Source organism: Chroicocephalus ridibundus, chromosome 3 (assembly GCF_963924245.1).
Source record: "Chroicocephalus ridibundus chromosome 3, bChrRid1.1, whole genome shotgun sequence".
Taxonomy (NCBI): Eukaryota; Metazoa; Chordata; class Aves; order Charadriiformes; family Laridae; genus Chroicocephalus; species Chroicocephalus ridibundus.
Genome location: NC_086286.1, coordinates 65954200 through 65972037, shown reverse-complemented (window position 1 = coordinate 65972037; position 17838 = coordinate 65954200). Strand labels below are relative to the sequence as shown.

Sequence of the window (17838 nt, the reverse complement as noted above, 5' to 3'; positions counted from 1 at the left end):
TTGATGATGCAAGGCAATTTTTGTAACATACGGGGTAATTTCCAGAAGAGTCTGTTGCATGTGAGGCACCATAATTTTCCACAAAAATAAAAGTGCCTCATTCAAGTCTCTAGCATTACAAGGACAGGAGAGAGTGTAAAAGGTGACGGTAGAGACCCGGAGGTCACTCGGTCTCCTGTGAGGAGTGGAACAGCATTCCTTGTTGTAGGATGCAGACTCAGTTTCTAACTTTCATTGGCCATTAAAACAACAGCAAAAAAAGTTTCATTCTTGCTTGATAATCATTGTCTTAGGTCTCTGTAGTCTTAAAAGTCACAATTAACTCAAATTCTGGTTGATACACTTGGCTTATCCAACATTATTTCTACTTCTTTTGACTGTGAGCAGCATACAGTTCAAGGTTGTTTAGCCTGATACAATCCTGCCTTGTAATTCTCCAAACTAACACCAGAAAAAGTCATACTGCTTTCTTTTTTTTAAAGAAACTTTATTTTTCTGAGAATGAATTATGAATTTCCTAAGAAAACAAATAGCAATGATATAAATAAAATGTTACTTTATAACTTGAGTAATAGAGAGTTGAGATCTATCTTTGTCTGGATCTTAAATGAAGGGTAATAGTTTAGAAGTCTGGAATGATCACATACGACATGTATAGTACAGGTTTCAGAAATCTATGAAAGAACACTTTACAACTTTAATATAGATGTATATAAACTCGAATTAGGAAAATATGTTTTGGGCATCAGTTATGACAGTTCTACTTTGCAGTCCTCCTTAGAAGCATCATTTCTAATTAAAGTATCATTTTCAGGTATTTAACATTGTGTAGTTAAACCAACTGGTCAATGATTAAGAATGGATGACCAGGTTGAAAGAAATTTAGATCGCCTTCCATGCTGAAATAAAATTGAGCCTTTCTCTGCAGCTAGAATAGGAAGTCTTACTCTCTTCAAGTTATTATTCTTTTCCACATGCATATGTCAAGTGTGGTGGCTTGAATGGCTCTGGGAAAGTCACAGATTGGAGATTTTGTGACAGTCTAAGTAAAAAACCATTTTTTTTCCTCACAGTCCTGAAGCAATCCAGTAGTTTTAGGCAGTAGATGTGACAGAGGCTTCCTAGCATGCAGCCTTTAAAACAAACCTGTGCTACTCATTTTTTTAGAAAAGTAAAAAGTTAGGGGAAGCAAGCTCTCTGGAGATCAGAGCGGAGAACCCCAGTCTGCAAGGCAGCACATAGACTTTTCCCTGCATGGGTTATCTCCCGACCGGCCCAGGCAATCGGGTAGCTCATGGCAATTAGTTTTAATAAGGCAATAGAGCATTCCTAGGTGGAATAGCAGACTCTACTAATTGTTGGCAGCAGCTCCAGGGGTTCCGGCTGCTTGCGTGTAACAGGGGAGTCATATGACTTCATGCTCAGTTGTCCCTTGTTAACTTCACCTTTCCTTTTAATGTGGGAAACGAGACAGTGCAGCAACTTTGGTTTAAGTTCTCCCTATAGCAGCAGGCAAAGAGGAGAAACTCACCGAAATAGAGATGCTCTGGGATGGATATCTGAGTTTGCTTTTTCCATTGAGTAACTATTAGTTGGGTGCAAGAAAGTTCTTGAAGTAGCTACACACAGTCAGCCCTGTTCTCGCTGGCCATCCATGGAGCGCAGTTCCCCAGCTGAGGTAGGTGCTGCTGAAGCAGCTCCTCCCAGCAAGTAACACCGCCGTGCTGAAAGGGACACGGGGGCACAGGGTACTCCGAGGAGCATCTCCCCAGTCGGGATGTTTCAAGGGTGCAGTCAGACCGGGGTCCCAGGAACTGTGCACACAGGCACTGTCTTAAACAAGTGTAAGCCTTCCCAAAGGCGAGAGTCAGGCAGGGTTTGTCTAATTTACCTTCGGGTAGGAAGATGGCAGCCTATGAACTTAGGGTGGCTGTTGGAACCAGGATTCGGCTCTGAGACTAGGGAGATGAAAGAAAAAAAGCTTGTTGTTATGTCCTATTACATTCCCTTATTTTTCTTGGTCAGAGTGCAGGGTTGCAAAAGTCCATCCTGATGTATTTAGGCCAAAGGAGAAGAGGGATATTTAAGTTGGCTAATGAACAGAATTGCTGTCAAAAGTAATTTAGATGTTGCATAGCTGATTACGAGTTCTGAATTTGTCAGCTCTTCCACGGAAAAGGGCTTAGTCTTTACATGGTTGGAAAGTTTTGGGCTTGGTTTTGTTTTGCTTTTCTCCCGGTATCTGTGAAACAAACAAACAAACAAAACCCTCAAAGAAATACCAAAGCAGCATATCAGCGATCGTGTGAATTCAAAAGCAACAGAACGTACTGCAGAAAATATTGTAATGGGAAATCAATCAAATTTGCACTCTCACCTTTGCAGTAATTTTGAGCACGAAATTTCAAGAAAAATACTGACAAAATGATCCAGACGCAAATTGGATCTTGGTTACTGGCAACATTCAGTGTTTCAATGGCCATTAGATATGACAGGATTACCAAGGAGGATGAGGAAGCCTTAAGGAGAAAAATACTGTTCAGTCCTTCTTGGAGAAGTGGCAGCTGCGCACCACATCCAAGAGGAAAGGCAGCACGACCGTAGCTACACCTCAGAACTGGGGGACTCTGCAGAAGGGAGACAGAGATTAACAGTGGCCGGAGAGAAGGATTCTGACCCTAATTTCCTAGTTGGCAATGGTGAAGTAGAGTCCTTGTTCTGCTACCGGCCCAAAGGGTTTGGTTGTGTTTGGGTTGGTTTTTTTTTACTCCAGTGCTCATCTACTGCAAAAGCCATAAACTGCCCAAAACAGGGATCAGCTGCCATAACTCCCCCAAGAGTGTCTCTCTTGCTAGGTGATAGTCGTCTCGTTCACACCATGCACATTGTTATGGAAAATTGGGGAATGTGCCATTCGCTGGAGGGGTGCTCCGCTGGGCTGCTTCTCTGCAGCAAGCAGATGCTGTTGTGAATTAGAGGTTTCTGAACAAGTGACATTTCTCAGGTGTAGTGGTAGAAGGTACTCTGTGAAGTAAACGAGTGAAGAGTGGTAAATGCATTGTGTGTTAGGGTAATAATATAAAGTCATCAGACACAAAATACCCAATTTGTTATAGTTTACAAACAACCTAGAAATTTTTCCAACCTAACTTTGGTTCCACTTAGTTGGAAGCAAACAAACAGAAAGGACTCAAAATGTGGTGCAGACTACGTTGCGGAAGCCTGCAGATGGTCAGTGATACAGATACTCATCTTGCTTTCCCCAAGAAGCTCCGGGGAGCTTCCAGTTCCCTGACTCCAAGGGAAGTTTGTCAGTTTAGTTTTCTTTTTCTTGTCCACTCTGCATTCAAACTGTAGAAACTGAGAAGTCAACCTGGGATCAGTATGAGGTAAAAAATATGATTTTGCACTCATGCTTCAGTTCATTTGTTAATAAATCTGTTAGAATGCAAGCTACCTCCCACTGAGATGAGATTAGCTCCTGTGTTCACAGCAGGATTCAAAAACTGTAGAACAACAGGACTGTGGGGCTGACCTTATCTAGGAAACATAGAAGCACAAGGTCCTTAACTCTAGAAATCCAGACCAATTCCTCAAATCCAAAAAGTGGCTAAAAAGCACACATTTTGGGCTCGTGTTACAGCACTTCCGATTAGCTCTAGATGTCATGTGATATGACAGATCTGTATCTGTACCATGGGTGCCTGCCTAATCCTTGACTGCATTCCTTTTGTTCTTCCCTAGAATGTTTCAGTGCTAGAAAACCACCACTGGCGATCTACGGTAGGCATGCTTCGAGAGTCACGGCTCCTCGCGCATCTGCCCAAGGAGGTGACGTAAGTGTCTGCTGGAGGAAGTGCGTCACTGAAACTAGTCCATGGCTTCCTCCGCTCTTCTTAAAAGGACACTGGCAAAGAGGCCCAGGCTGCAGAGTAGGCTGAACTTCCTGCCCTCTCTAGGTGCCAGTATGAAATCATAAGATAAAGTTACGTAGCAGAAGTATTTTCTAAGACTTTGCCACTTCTGCAGCAGGGGAGTGGCCACTGTCAGCACTGGGAACATGGGGAGTCCCAGCAGGAATGGACCTTGTCAGAGGCATTGTTGGCAATTTTGTCTTACATAGCGCCAACTAAATATTGAAAGATTTAGCGATTAAAAAGCAAGAAGTAGAAAAACTGAGGAGCTGGTCGAGTAGCATCAAGACTGCTCAGGACTTCCACACCTGACTGAGGAGATGTAGTTTAGTCTTCACCATCTTTTTGAGTGAAGCAAAAAAAAACCCAGCAACATGAGCACCTTGGCCAAGTTGATGCTAACTTTTTACCTGCTGGTTTTTGTGCAGTGTTATTCCCACCAAGGAATGGAGATTGAGACAATGAACCACCTGCAATAGTAAGTTTTAATCACAGGCGACCTTACCAAGAATATAAACAAGCTACCTGGAAGCAATAAGCTCCATATCCCTCCAGAAATGCTTTGCTTCAGAGCAACAACTTTAGTCCTAGTTTAAAGGACTTCAGTCTTTTACCACTTCATCTGCAACTTCAAAGTTGCAGTATTCAGCACCCAATTCAGAGCAGCTGAAGTAAGATGTGAGCATTTTTCTAGATGCATCATGCTGTTGTTTTGGTTTTTTATTGTTGTTTTTTTTTTTTTACTTTTCTAGCACTTTTCAGAAGCTTTCAGAACCACCTATGCCAACAGACATTTTTCTTCTACGTTATGTATTCCTCCTGAACCCATTTAGGCAGCTAGAACAGCTGGACCCTGCAAACCCCAGCAGAGACTGGCCAAACAGATATGAAAGAAAGAGGAAGCTTTATGCTAGCTATGATCCATAGCAGGTTGTTTTGAGCCATTAATGTTCAGTGGTTCCACGATTGAAGGGGCTTATTTTCCTTAATTGCAGACAGGACATAGAGCAGCAGTTGGGCTCCCTGATCTTGGCAACAGACATCAACAGACAGAACGAGTTTTTAATCCGTCTGAAATCTCACCTTGACAATCAGGATTTGAGGCTGGAGGATGCACAAGACAGACATTTTATGCTTCAGGTAACTTTAAATATTAGTTTTCCACTATTGTATTTTGTTCATTTTTCAAGTCACAGTATTTCCTAGTATACATCTGAATAGCATAGGATAGTGTGTCTGGACATCAGCGTCTCGCTGCCTGTCACCATAAACACTTTGCTTCAGCCACCTGGTATGTCAGGCAAGCATAAGGTACCTCCAGCATTTCCTTTTGTAATTTCCTGGAGTTAAAAAGCTGTGAATGCAACAGACACAGGAGAGTGTCAAACGCTGAGAAATTAAGATAAGCTATTAATTATTTCATTTCCAGACCATTGCGTCTCTTGCCAAGTAATGCTTCGATTATATTTTCTCTTCTGGCAAACATCACTTCCTTCACCGGTGCTGTTTTCTGGCGCTGTGCAGGAGAGCCCCCTTGTCGGTGTTCTTTCCAAGGCAGCCTGCCATCAGGTGCCCAAGTCCCGTTCCTGTGATGGATGTTCAGAAACTGCCTCTGCAGAGACAGCTGTTGCCATGGCAGCAGGTGCTTCTCCAGTGGATCTGCCCAGCTAATGAAGAAACCATGCTTTATTTAAAAATCAAATAGATTCAAACTGGTTCTTCCAGCTAAGCTGCGGTTGCTAACAGGCCCTTCAGAATAAACCTCTACCTATTAAAGCGTTATTGTGATTAAAGTAGCTGCATATACATGCTTCTCTGGAGAAATTACATCAATTTCGCCCTTAAATACATTAATAAAACAAAAATCTACATGTTACCACTTTGTCAAGGTTACAGGAAAGGTGACAGTTGCAAGGAAAGAAAATGCTGATCTGTTAATTCTTCCCCCTCCAGCAGCGTGAGAAATGTAGTAATCTGCTCGCCTGTCCTCCATCAGACACGGTCTTCTGTCAGATTCCTGCATGGACCGTGCAGGGCAGGGTGATGGGCTTATCATATTTCTGGACAGATTAGGCAAAAAGGTTGCGCAAATGCCAAAGGCACAGGGATTACAGGTCTCAAATATGGCGAAGAGTTTCTTATGCACTTTCTTGAAGACAGGAACGAGGGCACAGACATGGTGAGATTTACTTGTCTGGTGGATTAGTTGTGGAAGAAAAGAAAAAAAAAGTCCAGAAATCTTGATGGATCAGGATAAGTTAAAGGATGTTTGAAAGATCCGTTTAAATAGATAGTAACATTAAGGCTAATCAATTTAATCCAGAGAGAAAAGTGACTGGGAGACTTCCCTCCCCCAGTTCACGGGTCTGAATTTATACAGGAAATATTTCTTATGTTTTCCTCCCGGGTGCCAGAATGATTTCTGACCTCTGTCAGGCTAACCGACTGTGTTCAATCTGAGAAGAAATGAGGCACATGACATCTTGTTCCAAGGCAATAACACAGACAGACTATTACATGGTTTACTTTTCTGAAGCAGTTACTCGATTTTAAAAACCTCTTGCCCTCCTGACTCCTTCCCCAGCAAAGCACTTAAAAGTACTAGTTAACTAAGTGAAACCGAGCCAGGGGCAGTGCAGAGGGCCCTGTGCTTAGCTTTGTAAACAAAAATATGCAGACATTAAGACAAAGTGTAATTGAAGTGAGATGCAAGGTCACTCACTGAGACCGCAGGGAAGCGATGCCCAAATACACCAGCTTGGCTCTTCGCTTCCTTGTCATCAGCCATGGATGCTGAGCCAGGCAGTCAGCAGGAGCCAGCCCGAGGCTTTTGTTGGCTTATTCCTTGCAAGGAATATCCAAAAGACTTTGCAGCCTTGGAATTTGGCCCTCCTCTTGTTCTCACTACGGTAAAGCGGAGGGCTGAATGAAAGTTTTGTTTGCGGCTTAAATAACTGATCTTTCCTCAAAAGGCATATTTGGGTGAGGCTGAGTCTCTAAAAGGTGATCTTAACCCTTCCCAGCATCACTGGTGAGGCCTGGGAGTTTCATGACTGCCAGTTTACTGCTGAAGCACTGCTAGGCAGTACCTCCTTTTCTCACTGCTCCTTTTCTTCTTTGCTTCTTTCAGATTGCACTCAAGTGTGCGGACATTTGCAACCCTTGCCGGCTCTGGGATCTGAGCAAACAGTGGAGCGAACGGGTCTGCGAAGAGTTTTACCGTCAAGGTCAGCCCCTTGGCGCGCGATGGTCCCCCTTTCACCTCGCCTTCCCAGGCGTTTTGTGTGGCAAGACAGGGGTAGCGTTCAGCTTGCCCAGTTTGCCTCGAAATCTCCCCCACGAAGGAGCTGCTGAAGGGATAACGCTGCCTGGTTTGAAAGGCGGGAAGGGAGAGAAGAGCAGCAAGTATTTCTTTGCCCTCGCTGCCTCTGTAGCAGCCTCAGGCGGGAGGAAGGGCTCTGCTGTGCCCCGGCCCTTCAATTCAGCTGGAGAGCCCACGGCTGGATTCTTCTCTGAGAACCCTCTGGTTACCGTTAGCTCTTCTGAGCTGGAGCGGCGCCAGGGCAACGCTGCGCCAAAATCCTACCACTGTCCGCCGCGTTTTATCTCACTTTTCACGCTCCCGCTACAACTCCGATGGGAGCCTTACCCTCGCTGTTTCCCAAATGCGGCACATTCTTCTGCACAGAAACGCAGAGAACGGGTTCAAACGCAGTTCCCAGCATGCCGAGCTCTTCTAATGCTGTTGAAAGGGCCAAAGTAGGCAAGCCAAAGCTCAGCTAGGACCTATTGCAAATGTTTTCAAACCCCTGCAGAGAGTGCAGTCGGGCAGGGTTTTTTTTAAACACGGTAATTACACTATTTGGCTCTATCTGCATAGGCAAGGTCATGCTGTGCTACAACACAGGGTGCAGCAGGGTTTAATCACTGTTAAATTCTTTGTTCGGAGCATCCTGAGAGCTGAAGGCAAGTGGTACAAACACTGGAAGAGCACACAGTGAAGTTCTCAATTCATTTAAAATTCTGCGCTATGAAGTTAGGCCACATTCAAGCTGGTACCTACTTAGTCCTAGTTAGTCCATAACAAGGACAAATAGGTCAGCAAGTTAATTTTCAGCCAGTGTTAGCTTAAGCTGGTGAAATGCCTTTGACTTTGTTGCTTTGGGAGTGATATAAGCAACTTGCTCAGATGCAGGTTTATTTAATCAGATATATAGTCAAGGCATAATTAATATCCAGCTCATGAGGGCAGGGCCCCAGTTGTGTGATACCTCATCTTTAGTGTATCGAGGGACCATGCTGAGAAAGACAGCACTCAACCTTTGTAAACTTAAGCTTTTTCCCCAGGACTCAAGATTTATTAGTATAACATCTAAAATATGCCTCTGAAAGGGGACACTGGAGCATATGAGACCAGTTAGAAGTGTAACAGGGAGAAAAGGAGTGTTTCATGTGGGAGAATATACAGAAACTGTGGTCACACTATCACTGGTGGCTGTATAATCTTGATAAGTGATACAAAAACCAATATTAAATAGCATGTATTCAGATACCATTGTCACTTTAAAATGTTATTACAGACTCTACCGCCTTACGCACAGTGCTGGGGCTTGAAGGTATTTTTTGTCACTAAGTTTAACATTTGAAAACCATAGCGCTCATGGTTTGATTTTTCGCTATAGATGGGGCAGATAATACCACAATTAGTGCCTTATTTAATCTTCCTTCTGGAACACATACAAAGTTTCAACATTTTTGCATCAAACCTTTCTAATGCCGTTCTAATAGACACTCAGATCCTGACCTTCCAGTCATCTGGTGCATCTACGCTACATCTATTAGCAAATAAAATACACAACTCAGGTACGTTTCAGGGAGCACTTGATGCCTACAGCAGCTCCTAACACAAACCTTTCCTAGAAAAATACTTGAACTTGTTCTCAGATGTTTTAAAAGTCAATTACGAACACAGGGTAAGTAATGCAACTTGATTTGTTTATATAAACCTGGAACTGGCGAGAAAGAAGTTTCAAGAAAATGGCTAATGTTTAAGCAACATTAATGATCAGTTTCTCTGGTGAGGTTTTAGAATTGCTTGGAAGGTTTTCCCCAGCCTGAAAGCTCTCAGCAACTAATTCACGCAGTTATTTTTGCAGCAATTAGAAGCATAAGAAAATTGACCATCATTTAAGTTCTTACCATGCGAAGGAAAATCTTATTTTTGCCAATTAAATGACTTGTTAATGACAAGAAGATGTTGATACACTTCAAGCCAGACAGGTCAAGCATTTTGAACCCAGAATACCTATAGAGGGGACATCACTGGAGTCACACACTCTTTTTTTCAGTTAAAAATGTTGGGAGGGGGTAGAGGAGAAGAGGAGGACAGTCGGAACTGCACATTTGGAAACGTGACAAACTTTTTATTTTGTCTCAGATTGGCTGAATTGTTCCTTTTGATTGTTTGTGAAGCTAAAAATGTTGCCCTGATATTTTCTAAATATCTAATTAAAACTGAAAATGTTCTCCTCACATTGAAGAAGAAATTGCATGCTGCAGAGAGAAGAAAGGCAAAGCTTAAAAATGCACGTGGTATTTTATATGGAGCTATAGAGCCTGAGTAGCACAATAGCATTTAAGTCAAAACTGTCTATTAGTGGGGAGAAAAGATCTTCCAAACAAAAACAGTGGATTTAAAGCAAAATGTTTCTTTCTGGGTTGAACACGGTGTTTTGTCTGATCTAGCAGCTCTGTTTTCCTTACGGGGAAAGTTTTGCATAACCAACCCTCGCTACATTCTTATTAGGTAAATCAAATGGACAAAATGTTATTGTCTGAGGACAAGTGGCACATCATAGCTTGCACACAGGTAGTCTCCCTTCCCTCCCATACTGTAGAGGGGAAAGGTCCTGTACCTCGTGCAGTAACCGGGACTGTACCCTGGCACTGTCTCAGAGAAGGCGAAGAATCACAAAGGATGGATGTGTTGCATTCACAGAGTCGAACAACAATGAAAAACCCAAACCCCCAAACCTAACTCATTTACAGCAATCTTTGCATGGAGTAATTGCTTGCGTGGGGAAATGCAATCTCTCCAGCAGGACAAGTGACTGATGTCTGGATAGCAATGGGCAGATGAGACCCCCTGAGGTGTTTTTCTGCTGAATTCTTAACATGCAGCTGGCCCGTGGTCCTCTGTGACCACTCCAGCATACACATGATCATTGCTATTGATTACCCTCCACTAAAAACATCTCCTGTCTTAGCTATATACAGACTCACAGAATGGTAGGGCTTGGAAGGGACCTTCGGAGATCAAGGAAGACTATCGTGCATGACCATTTCTGCACCTGCAGGAGTTTATAAGCATCTTCTCAATGCCAAATTTGGTCAATTCTGCAGCAGGAGCAATCTGAGGTGGCATCTAGAGTGAGTAGATCCCCCAGCCAGGCTGTTCTTCAGCAATTTGAGACAGACCTCAGGGCCAGTCACAGCAGAAGCTGCCTGCAGGAGTCTTCAGGGCTGCCCCAGATTTGCAGCTAGAGACCTGCTCCAGTTAGTCAAATACCCTGCTGTGAAGGTGACTAGGAGTCCAGCCAACCACTTTATTTGAAGTCTGTCTGCTGTCTCAAGTCAGTCCTGTGCAGATGACTCTCTGGAGACTTCCTGGACCACTCAGGGAATTAGTGATGTAGGTTCAGTGCAGCAGCCCAGGCATAGCCCCGATACCCACCTACACCACAATAATAAGACAAACTTTTAATTTCATCCTTTTTCCACATTTATAACTCAAAGTCCATAGCTCTTGACACATGAACCAGTTGCCCAGGCCCATGCTCTGGCCCTTAGTAGTTTCTTGTGCAGATACAGCTGCAGGCTGCCGGGCTCCATCACGCTGCTCCTTAACAGCCGTTTTCACGAGCACACGGTAGCAACTCACACTACGGTACTAATGGAGACGCATTTCTTCTAAAATTTGTATTCTGCTATTTTCTAGTAGGAAGACATTTGAACAGTTAGTAAATGAACTAGAATGTCTTAAACCTCTTCCGTGTGAGAGAACCTGTTTTAAAAAATTAAGGTCCTCAGAACACGTAAGTGCTCAGATTTAATGTGCATTCAAAAGTCATCTTTCCTTAGAGAGATTCTCAGTTTGTATAGATATTCAGTTTCTCTAATACCTAAGAAGAAAAAGTCCAAAAATGGAAGGTATTTAGACATTTAACATGGTCATTCATCAATGGTGGAAAATTCCAGCTGCTCCAATCCACACCGTTGCAGTCACTGTAAGAGTCTGGTATAGGTACAGAGAAGAGATAAAAGTGCCAGAAAATTATTTTCTCTCTTTTTTTTTTTTGCTGCAGGAGACCTGGAACAAAAATTTGAACTGGAAATAAGCCCCCTTTGTAATCAGCAGAAGGATACAATACCAAGCATACAGATCGGTAAGTATTAGTTTGATTCTCTTCTCTCCTTGTTTATCTCAGTATGGCACAAGCTCAAGGAGAAACTTTTCTCTCCCCGCCTCAATCTAGTTGTTTTAACATTAAGAACTGTGTGTACCATGAGAGTCATGATTCACACTCTAAATAAAAATGTTCAAAAAGAAACCTATCATCCAAGCCAAACATTCAATAGAAAGACAAAGGAGTTAGTGCATGACATAGGGGAAAAAAGGGGCCATTCTAATATCTGTGGAGAAAAATTGCAGCCAACATGTGATTAAACACCGGTTACTTTCTAGTCTGAAATCTCCTCAGAGCAGCATGCTGTCGCTCACAAATTTTACTGTTACACATACAGACAGAGCCGTAACGTGGCACGTGCACTGGCCAAAAGCTGTGCATTTTAAAAGGAATCGGTGGCTGCTTGAGGGTTTATTGTTATTTTTCGTCAGGGTTTTTGCCATTTGTATTGCTGTATCCTCTCGAGGCACTCTATGGGGGAATGCACTCATGGAATGAATTTGTTCCTCACCCTTTGTCCTTTGTGTGTTTCCCCAGGGTTCATGACGTACATCGTAGAGCCGCTCTTTGAGAGGTGGGCCCAGTTTACAGGCGATACCCCCCTATCTGAAAACATGCTAAACCATCTCAGGAGGAACAAGGCCAAGTGGAGGAGTTTGCTCCACAAGCAACACAGCAGTAGTAGGAGCAATGACCACTCAGGTCAAGTGACTGGCAGCCAAGAACAGACTTTAAATGAAGAAGAGACTCCTTAGTGGCAGCTTTGCACTTTTCTTTATAGCACTGCTATCTCTGTCTTGATCACAGCAGCAAGCAAAATCCCGGGGAGCTCAGAGCCTGTTGTCAAGACCGCGGAAAGGGAAGAAATAGCAAAGCAGAAGCTGTAAGGGTCCTCACGAACAAGCCCACGGTTCTGCTGGGTTCCTTTCTGGATCTCCTTCACGTTCCTCTCCCCTCTCTTCCTTCTGCGCATGCCTGATGCCATTCGTCACTTCTGATCACGAACTGCCTGAATGCAGAGTCCCAGTCAGCAGTACTTAAGCCGGGCCGGTTACGGCTGCCGTGAAGCAGGGAGGATTACTGAGAGAACAGGGGAGACAGAGGCATTCTTGGTTATATATTCATTTACCACGAGTCATACTGTGACATATGTATATAGGCCCAGAGCTCCATACGGTTTCCAGGCTGGCAGCTGGGCTGCACATTAAACCACCAGCATCTTCAGCATCCAGGGGACACTGGCTGAGTGAGACAGCGCTCATAGAGGGCAGAGAGAGTCTGGTTATTTTAGTAATTAAAACAAAAACCTTTTTAACTTTTGTATTCTGTGCACTAAACAACAGATCTATAAACCTTGGACTGAAGTTACTCTCCGTATACACATCTCCAGTGTAACAAGGCTCATTTTGGTAATCATTTTTATGCCACTTTGGATAAAAGACGGGCATCTTCTCATTGCAAGGAACAGCATTCCCTCGCAGCCGAAGGGAAGGTGTTGTACAGTCTAAACCTTTGAAACACGAACAGATCTATCTTTTGAGTACTGTTTCAAGTAACATGTTTATATTCATATGTGTACATTTTCTGTAAATACAAAGCGCTACTGATTCCCATGCCAAAATACTGGAGTACTGTGGGATTGCTACCTGTAAAAACATTGGCACTGTGAACAGAATACTGTTAGTTTTAATACAAGAGGAAGCGTTTGTAAATATGGTATAGAGTTTATTAATATACACCATTGTTTGTGGATAAAAGCCTTAACTTTTAGCATCCTTCATCTTCTGATAGCTGCCAAAATCATATGATCACAGGATACGATTCTGAACTGCCTTTCCACTATCCAAGGTGTATCAAAGGTCATTAAGGAATGAAGTCTGCAGGATAACTTCTTGAAAACTTCAAACACATTCCATATGGGTCCATGTTATTAATCCATGGCACCTTGCACATTTGGTCTAGGCAAACGTTTCACAGAGCCTGAGGTTTTAAGTCAAAAAAAACAAAAACAAAAACAAAACAAAACCCACAGTGACACCATGTAATTTGACAGTTCAACCTGATTAACGTTTATTCAAGAGCGTGAATTTTTATTAAATAGCTTAGTGATCTACAAAGCACGATGTTCTAATAGTTCTGGAGCCCAGTTGTTTTCTCGAGTGATGTTGCAGTGTAGCTGATCTTTTCCCCACATTCCCTCCTTAGATAGCCAGCATTGAAATGCATTTGTATATTTCTTTTCATTACAAAAAAAAAAAATACTTCAACTGACTTTTAGATCAGTCTCACTCAATGAAGGAAAAAAAAAAAAAAGAGGTTGCAGCCAGACCATTAAGAAAAATCGTCTTAACTATTGCAGCAGCTGAGGAATTTTCTATGGTCTCACCTTTGTAAAAGATACATGGCCTTCTCTGTGCCACAGAGAACCTCAGCCGAGTTAGTCTTTATACAACTTTCCTTAAGCTTCCATCGTTTTAATGAGATTGTATTCTCAGACACTACTGCCTTGTACCAAAGTGATTGCCCAACTCTCCCCTGCCCCCAGAAAAATTAATTGCATTCAGGTAAAGTGCAGTGTTGTTGCAAACCCCCAGCACATCAAACCTACGTAGCTGTTTTTCAAAAGAAAAACATACAAAAGAAAAAAACATACAAAAGAAAAACCATATAATCATGGTTGCACACGAATACCTTGGAGAGGCCAACAAAGAGCGAGCTATTTAAGAAGTTGGTGTTTGAGAAAGATAATGTTTACTCATAAAAGTGCAAGGGGAGATAAGGTAGAATTTTTCTCAATTACAGCGACTATTGGCTTGATTAGACAAAGCGGTCATGCTCATAAAGGTGACTAATATGTTTAAAGGTAAATAAAAAGCTTACGTTTTAGTAAAAGATGTTTCACTCTACTAATTCATTGGACACGTCTCTTCAGAGAAAGAGACTGAAACCCAGTGAGGTGGGAAGGCAGAAATCACTACAAGAACACAAAGCATCCCGAGAACGATGTTTTTCGCCTCCTCTACTGCTTTGTAAGCTATAAGCAGTAGAAAACATTCTTCTTCCTCCCTCTTCTAAATGCGACTCACATATTAGAAGTACCATAACAAGCAAAGAGAGGGAGTCATAGTAGAATAAAATTATTTCTAACTACAGGACATAAATGTCTTTTTAACCACCTGATGGGGGGGAGGGGGGGCAAGAGCATCACCGCTTTGCAGCTTTTTAGGTGTATCTTTCCTTCTCCTGACAGATTTAGGACAATTATTAGAACATTACATGAGCAGTGTAATGTGCTGTTTAGAAGCACTTAAGTACACACAAAAGGATATAATTTCCCTTGTTTTGTCTTTTTACTAAGAAATGGAAGCCATTTTCCATCTAATTCAAAGAATTTTTTTAAAATTGTTCTGAAGTTTAGTTAAACAAACACGGTGTCTAGCAGCATAAAAAGCTCTTGACAGATACATTGTTGAGATGTTTCTGAGGAGCTTCCAGAAAATAGGTCCAAAAGGAAAGCTTAGGTACAAATCAAGTTTTCTTATACCTGCAATAAAACCAAAACCTTCTTCTGTAATTAGAGCTTACAGGATCCATTAGAAGTCTGCTCTTACCAGGTTAAAACTTCCCAACTTTGAAAAGCTGTTGAAATGAAGAGGTTGTGGGGGGTTTTGGTGCACTGAGCATACTTGCGAGATTTCAAACCACCTTGTCTAATGAAACAATGCTTGAAATAGGTTTAGGGTGGCTCCAGAAATCCTTCTCTACTTGCAAGCCAAACCCATTACACAAGTTTGGGTCTGGGTCAGTTTGCCTCCGGTGCTCTAGACAAAAGCGTGCTGAAAAGGTCGCCTCTGGCAGGAAGATTCCCCGGGGTCGTATTTAACGCAGAATGTTACCATTTGATTTCCCATAGAAGAAGCCAAACCATACCCAATACAGCCAATCCAACAGCACCAGTGCTCAGTAGATGCAGTTGATATGATACATTTTTGTTATTCTCTAGTTTGGAGGACATTTCTGTACTGGGATTTCTCCCCAGGTTGCCAACAGAACGCTAGATGCACAGAACAGAAAAACATTTGTGCAGATAATACAGATTTCTGTCTTCTCAGCCCTATCATCATCAGCCACAACAGCCCTTGTACAACATTTTTCTTTCTTACTGGGCCAGTGCAGCTAAAAGATTCTGAAGTTAAGGAAAGAAGTAGAAAACTGCTAGAAGCAGGAGTTTACAACGCTTTTATGCCCCACAAATACAATGCATTTGATTAAAACCTAGTTTCTTTCAATGCAGATTTCCTACCATCAAAGAGGACAATTCTACCTAAACAACTGTAACAATAATAATAATAACAGTAAAAGAAAGTGGTGATAAGGGAAACTTTTAGTCCGGTTAAAATAATGCATACACATGCATTTTCATTAAGTAAAGATTTTACCTACCTTTGGGTTTTTTGAGGGTTAGCATTTCAGGGGCAAAAAGGACTATTGAAAAAGTGTACCTTTGAAACACAAGCAGTGAGAGGAGCAGCTTAGATCAAGTAGAATCTATGGAGGAAAGAAACCCACCTAATCTGCAGTTGTAGGTAACCTAATCTACAACACAGGCCAATTATTTTTGTGTAAACTATTGGTTTTCATGGAAAAAAAATAATAAATCAGTCTCCCTGCACGGTCAGTGACAAGGCTGCTACCACAGTAAATGAGCTAAACCCTTTTCACACTGCATAGGTCTCTCACCAGCTTTTCCAATCTGTGGTTGAAATTTCTATTAAAAGTTTTCAACAAAACAGAGAGAATGCATACCAGCCCTTCCAATGGACTCTCCTCAGAAAGGAGAAACACTCCAAGTAGCTACAATTTTATTTTCAGGTATCAATCCGGGTACCAGCCACAATTTATAGCCTCATATTTTAAGGCACTCAGCTGAGTTGTCCATGAAATATTCCCATTCCCCTCCTGATGCCACCATCCCCCCACATATGGCCCGCCAAAAAAAAATAAATAAAAAAAATCAATACTTAAATTTGAATTAAGATCCTGCAAATTCAAAAAGTCCACCCCAAAATACAAACCCAAGGCAAACTCGTGCCATGAATATGTATCCAAATTACTTTGATTGGTGCAAACTATTATTCTGTTGTTTGTTTCTATAATCCATCCAATATTTTAGGTACATAAACTTTAAGTGCAGAGCATAAGTTTGACTCGGATGTAAAATATATTCTGCTTATCTTTGAATTCAAGATTGTATATGTCATGTTTATTGTAAAGCATTTTATATATACATATTCACATATCTTATACAACTCTATGGGCCAAACACGGGTCCCACCCTCTTCACTGGGACCAAGAATCAGCCCCCATATGTGCGTATATATGCCATATGCATCATTCTGAAAGGAAGCACTAGATTGTGTGAAAATGCTGTGACTGCTATGCAGTGATGCCAAGAGACTTAACTGTATCTTTTTTAACATACTGCTGTAAGTATTCATCATGTCAAAGAATGACAACTAATAAAAAAAAGAAAAAAAAAAAAAGAAGAATGAGGTGTCCAAAGTTCTTTGGTAGAGACAGCTGATTGAAAGCATCTCCTTAGTTTGCAGAAGACATTTTGGTTTGACCAAGCAGGAATAGTCCTGCTGCATCCATCCTCCCGCTGCCTCTCCTTCCTACCAACAAAATAATCGCTTTCCTAGTGCACTGTTTCTGAAAAGAACTTTTCTCTTACCCTTAGCGCTGCTGTAGGAATTTAAATGGAGTTACCAGCAAGACAAGTCTTTCCGTATCTTTCTCATAAGCATACAGCAGAAGGATTTTCAAGCCCCAGGGAGAATATTTCCCTATTTAAGTATTTAAAGAAGCAGGAGTTGTCTTTTACTATTGTTTCAGTTCCAGTAACTAGTTTTCCATAATATAATTGGTCAGTTTTAATATCCGTTTTCTTATTTCTCAGTTGAGGACCATGTTATATATGATATGTGCAACATGAGGCCTGTGAAGTGTAATTGAAAATATGAGAAGTATTGACATTCTCCGCTGATAAGTATCTCTAAGTGAGAAATACCTGTCATCGTTGATGGACATTTGCCACTGCAGGGACTCCTCTTCTTGACTTTGATACATTTCTAGAGCCAGAATTTATTTGTACCTAGAAGTCTTCAGTAACAACACTCACAATAGTTTGTGCAGCACAAATGCTGCAATTGAACTGAATATAGGATCTGGAAATATATTTGGTTTCAGTGTTATTTAGCCAATATTTAAGTTTACTTTCTTAAAATAATAAAACCACCCTTCAGAATCAGAAAGTGTTTTCACGTGTCCCCCAAATTCAAGCTGAATTGTAGAATGAATTCTAGAATGAAGCCCCTTAAAGGTCTGTCCTATATACGGATGGTATTGTGATGGTGTTATTTTCAAGAACAGCTAACAATACATCTTCCTACTCTGCA

The 17838-nt window shown here is 41.8% G+C and overlaps 1 protein-coding gene across 2 annotated transcripts in view; it reads left to right on the top strand.

Annotated features, from left to right (window-relative positions):
* PDE7B (phosphodiesterase 7B) overlaps positions 1–16901 on the top strand; it is a 179836-nt gene extending 162935 nt beyond the window's left edge. For both annotated transcript variants that reach the window (XM_063329534.1, XM_063329535.1), the window contains 5 exons: positions 3745–3836; positions 4910–5054; positions 7045–7141; positions 11279–11359; positions 11918–16901. In XM_063329534.1, coding sequence (XP_063185604.1) covers positions 3745–3836; positions 4910–5054; positions 7045–7141; positions 11279–11359; positions 11918–12135 — 633 coding nt within the window. In that variant the 3' untranslated portion in view covers positions 12136–16901. The remainder of the gene's footprint in view (positions 1–3744; positions 3837–4909; positions 5055–7044; positions 7142–11278; positions 11360–11917) is intronic.
* Positions 16902–17838: the final 937 nt, after the last annotated feature.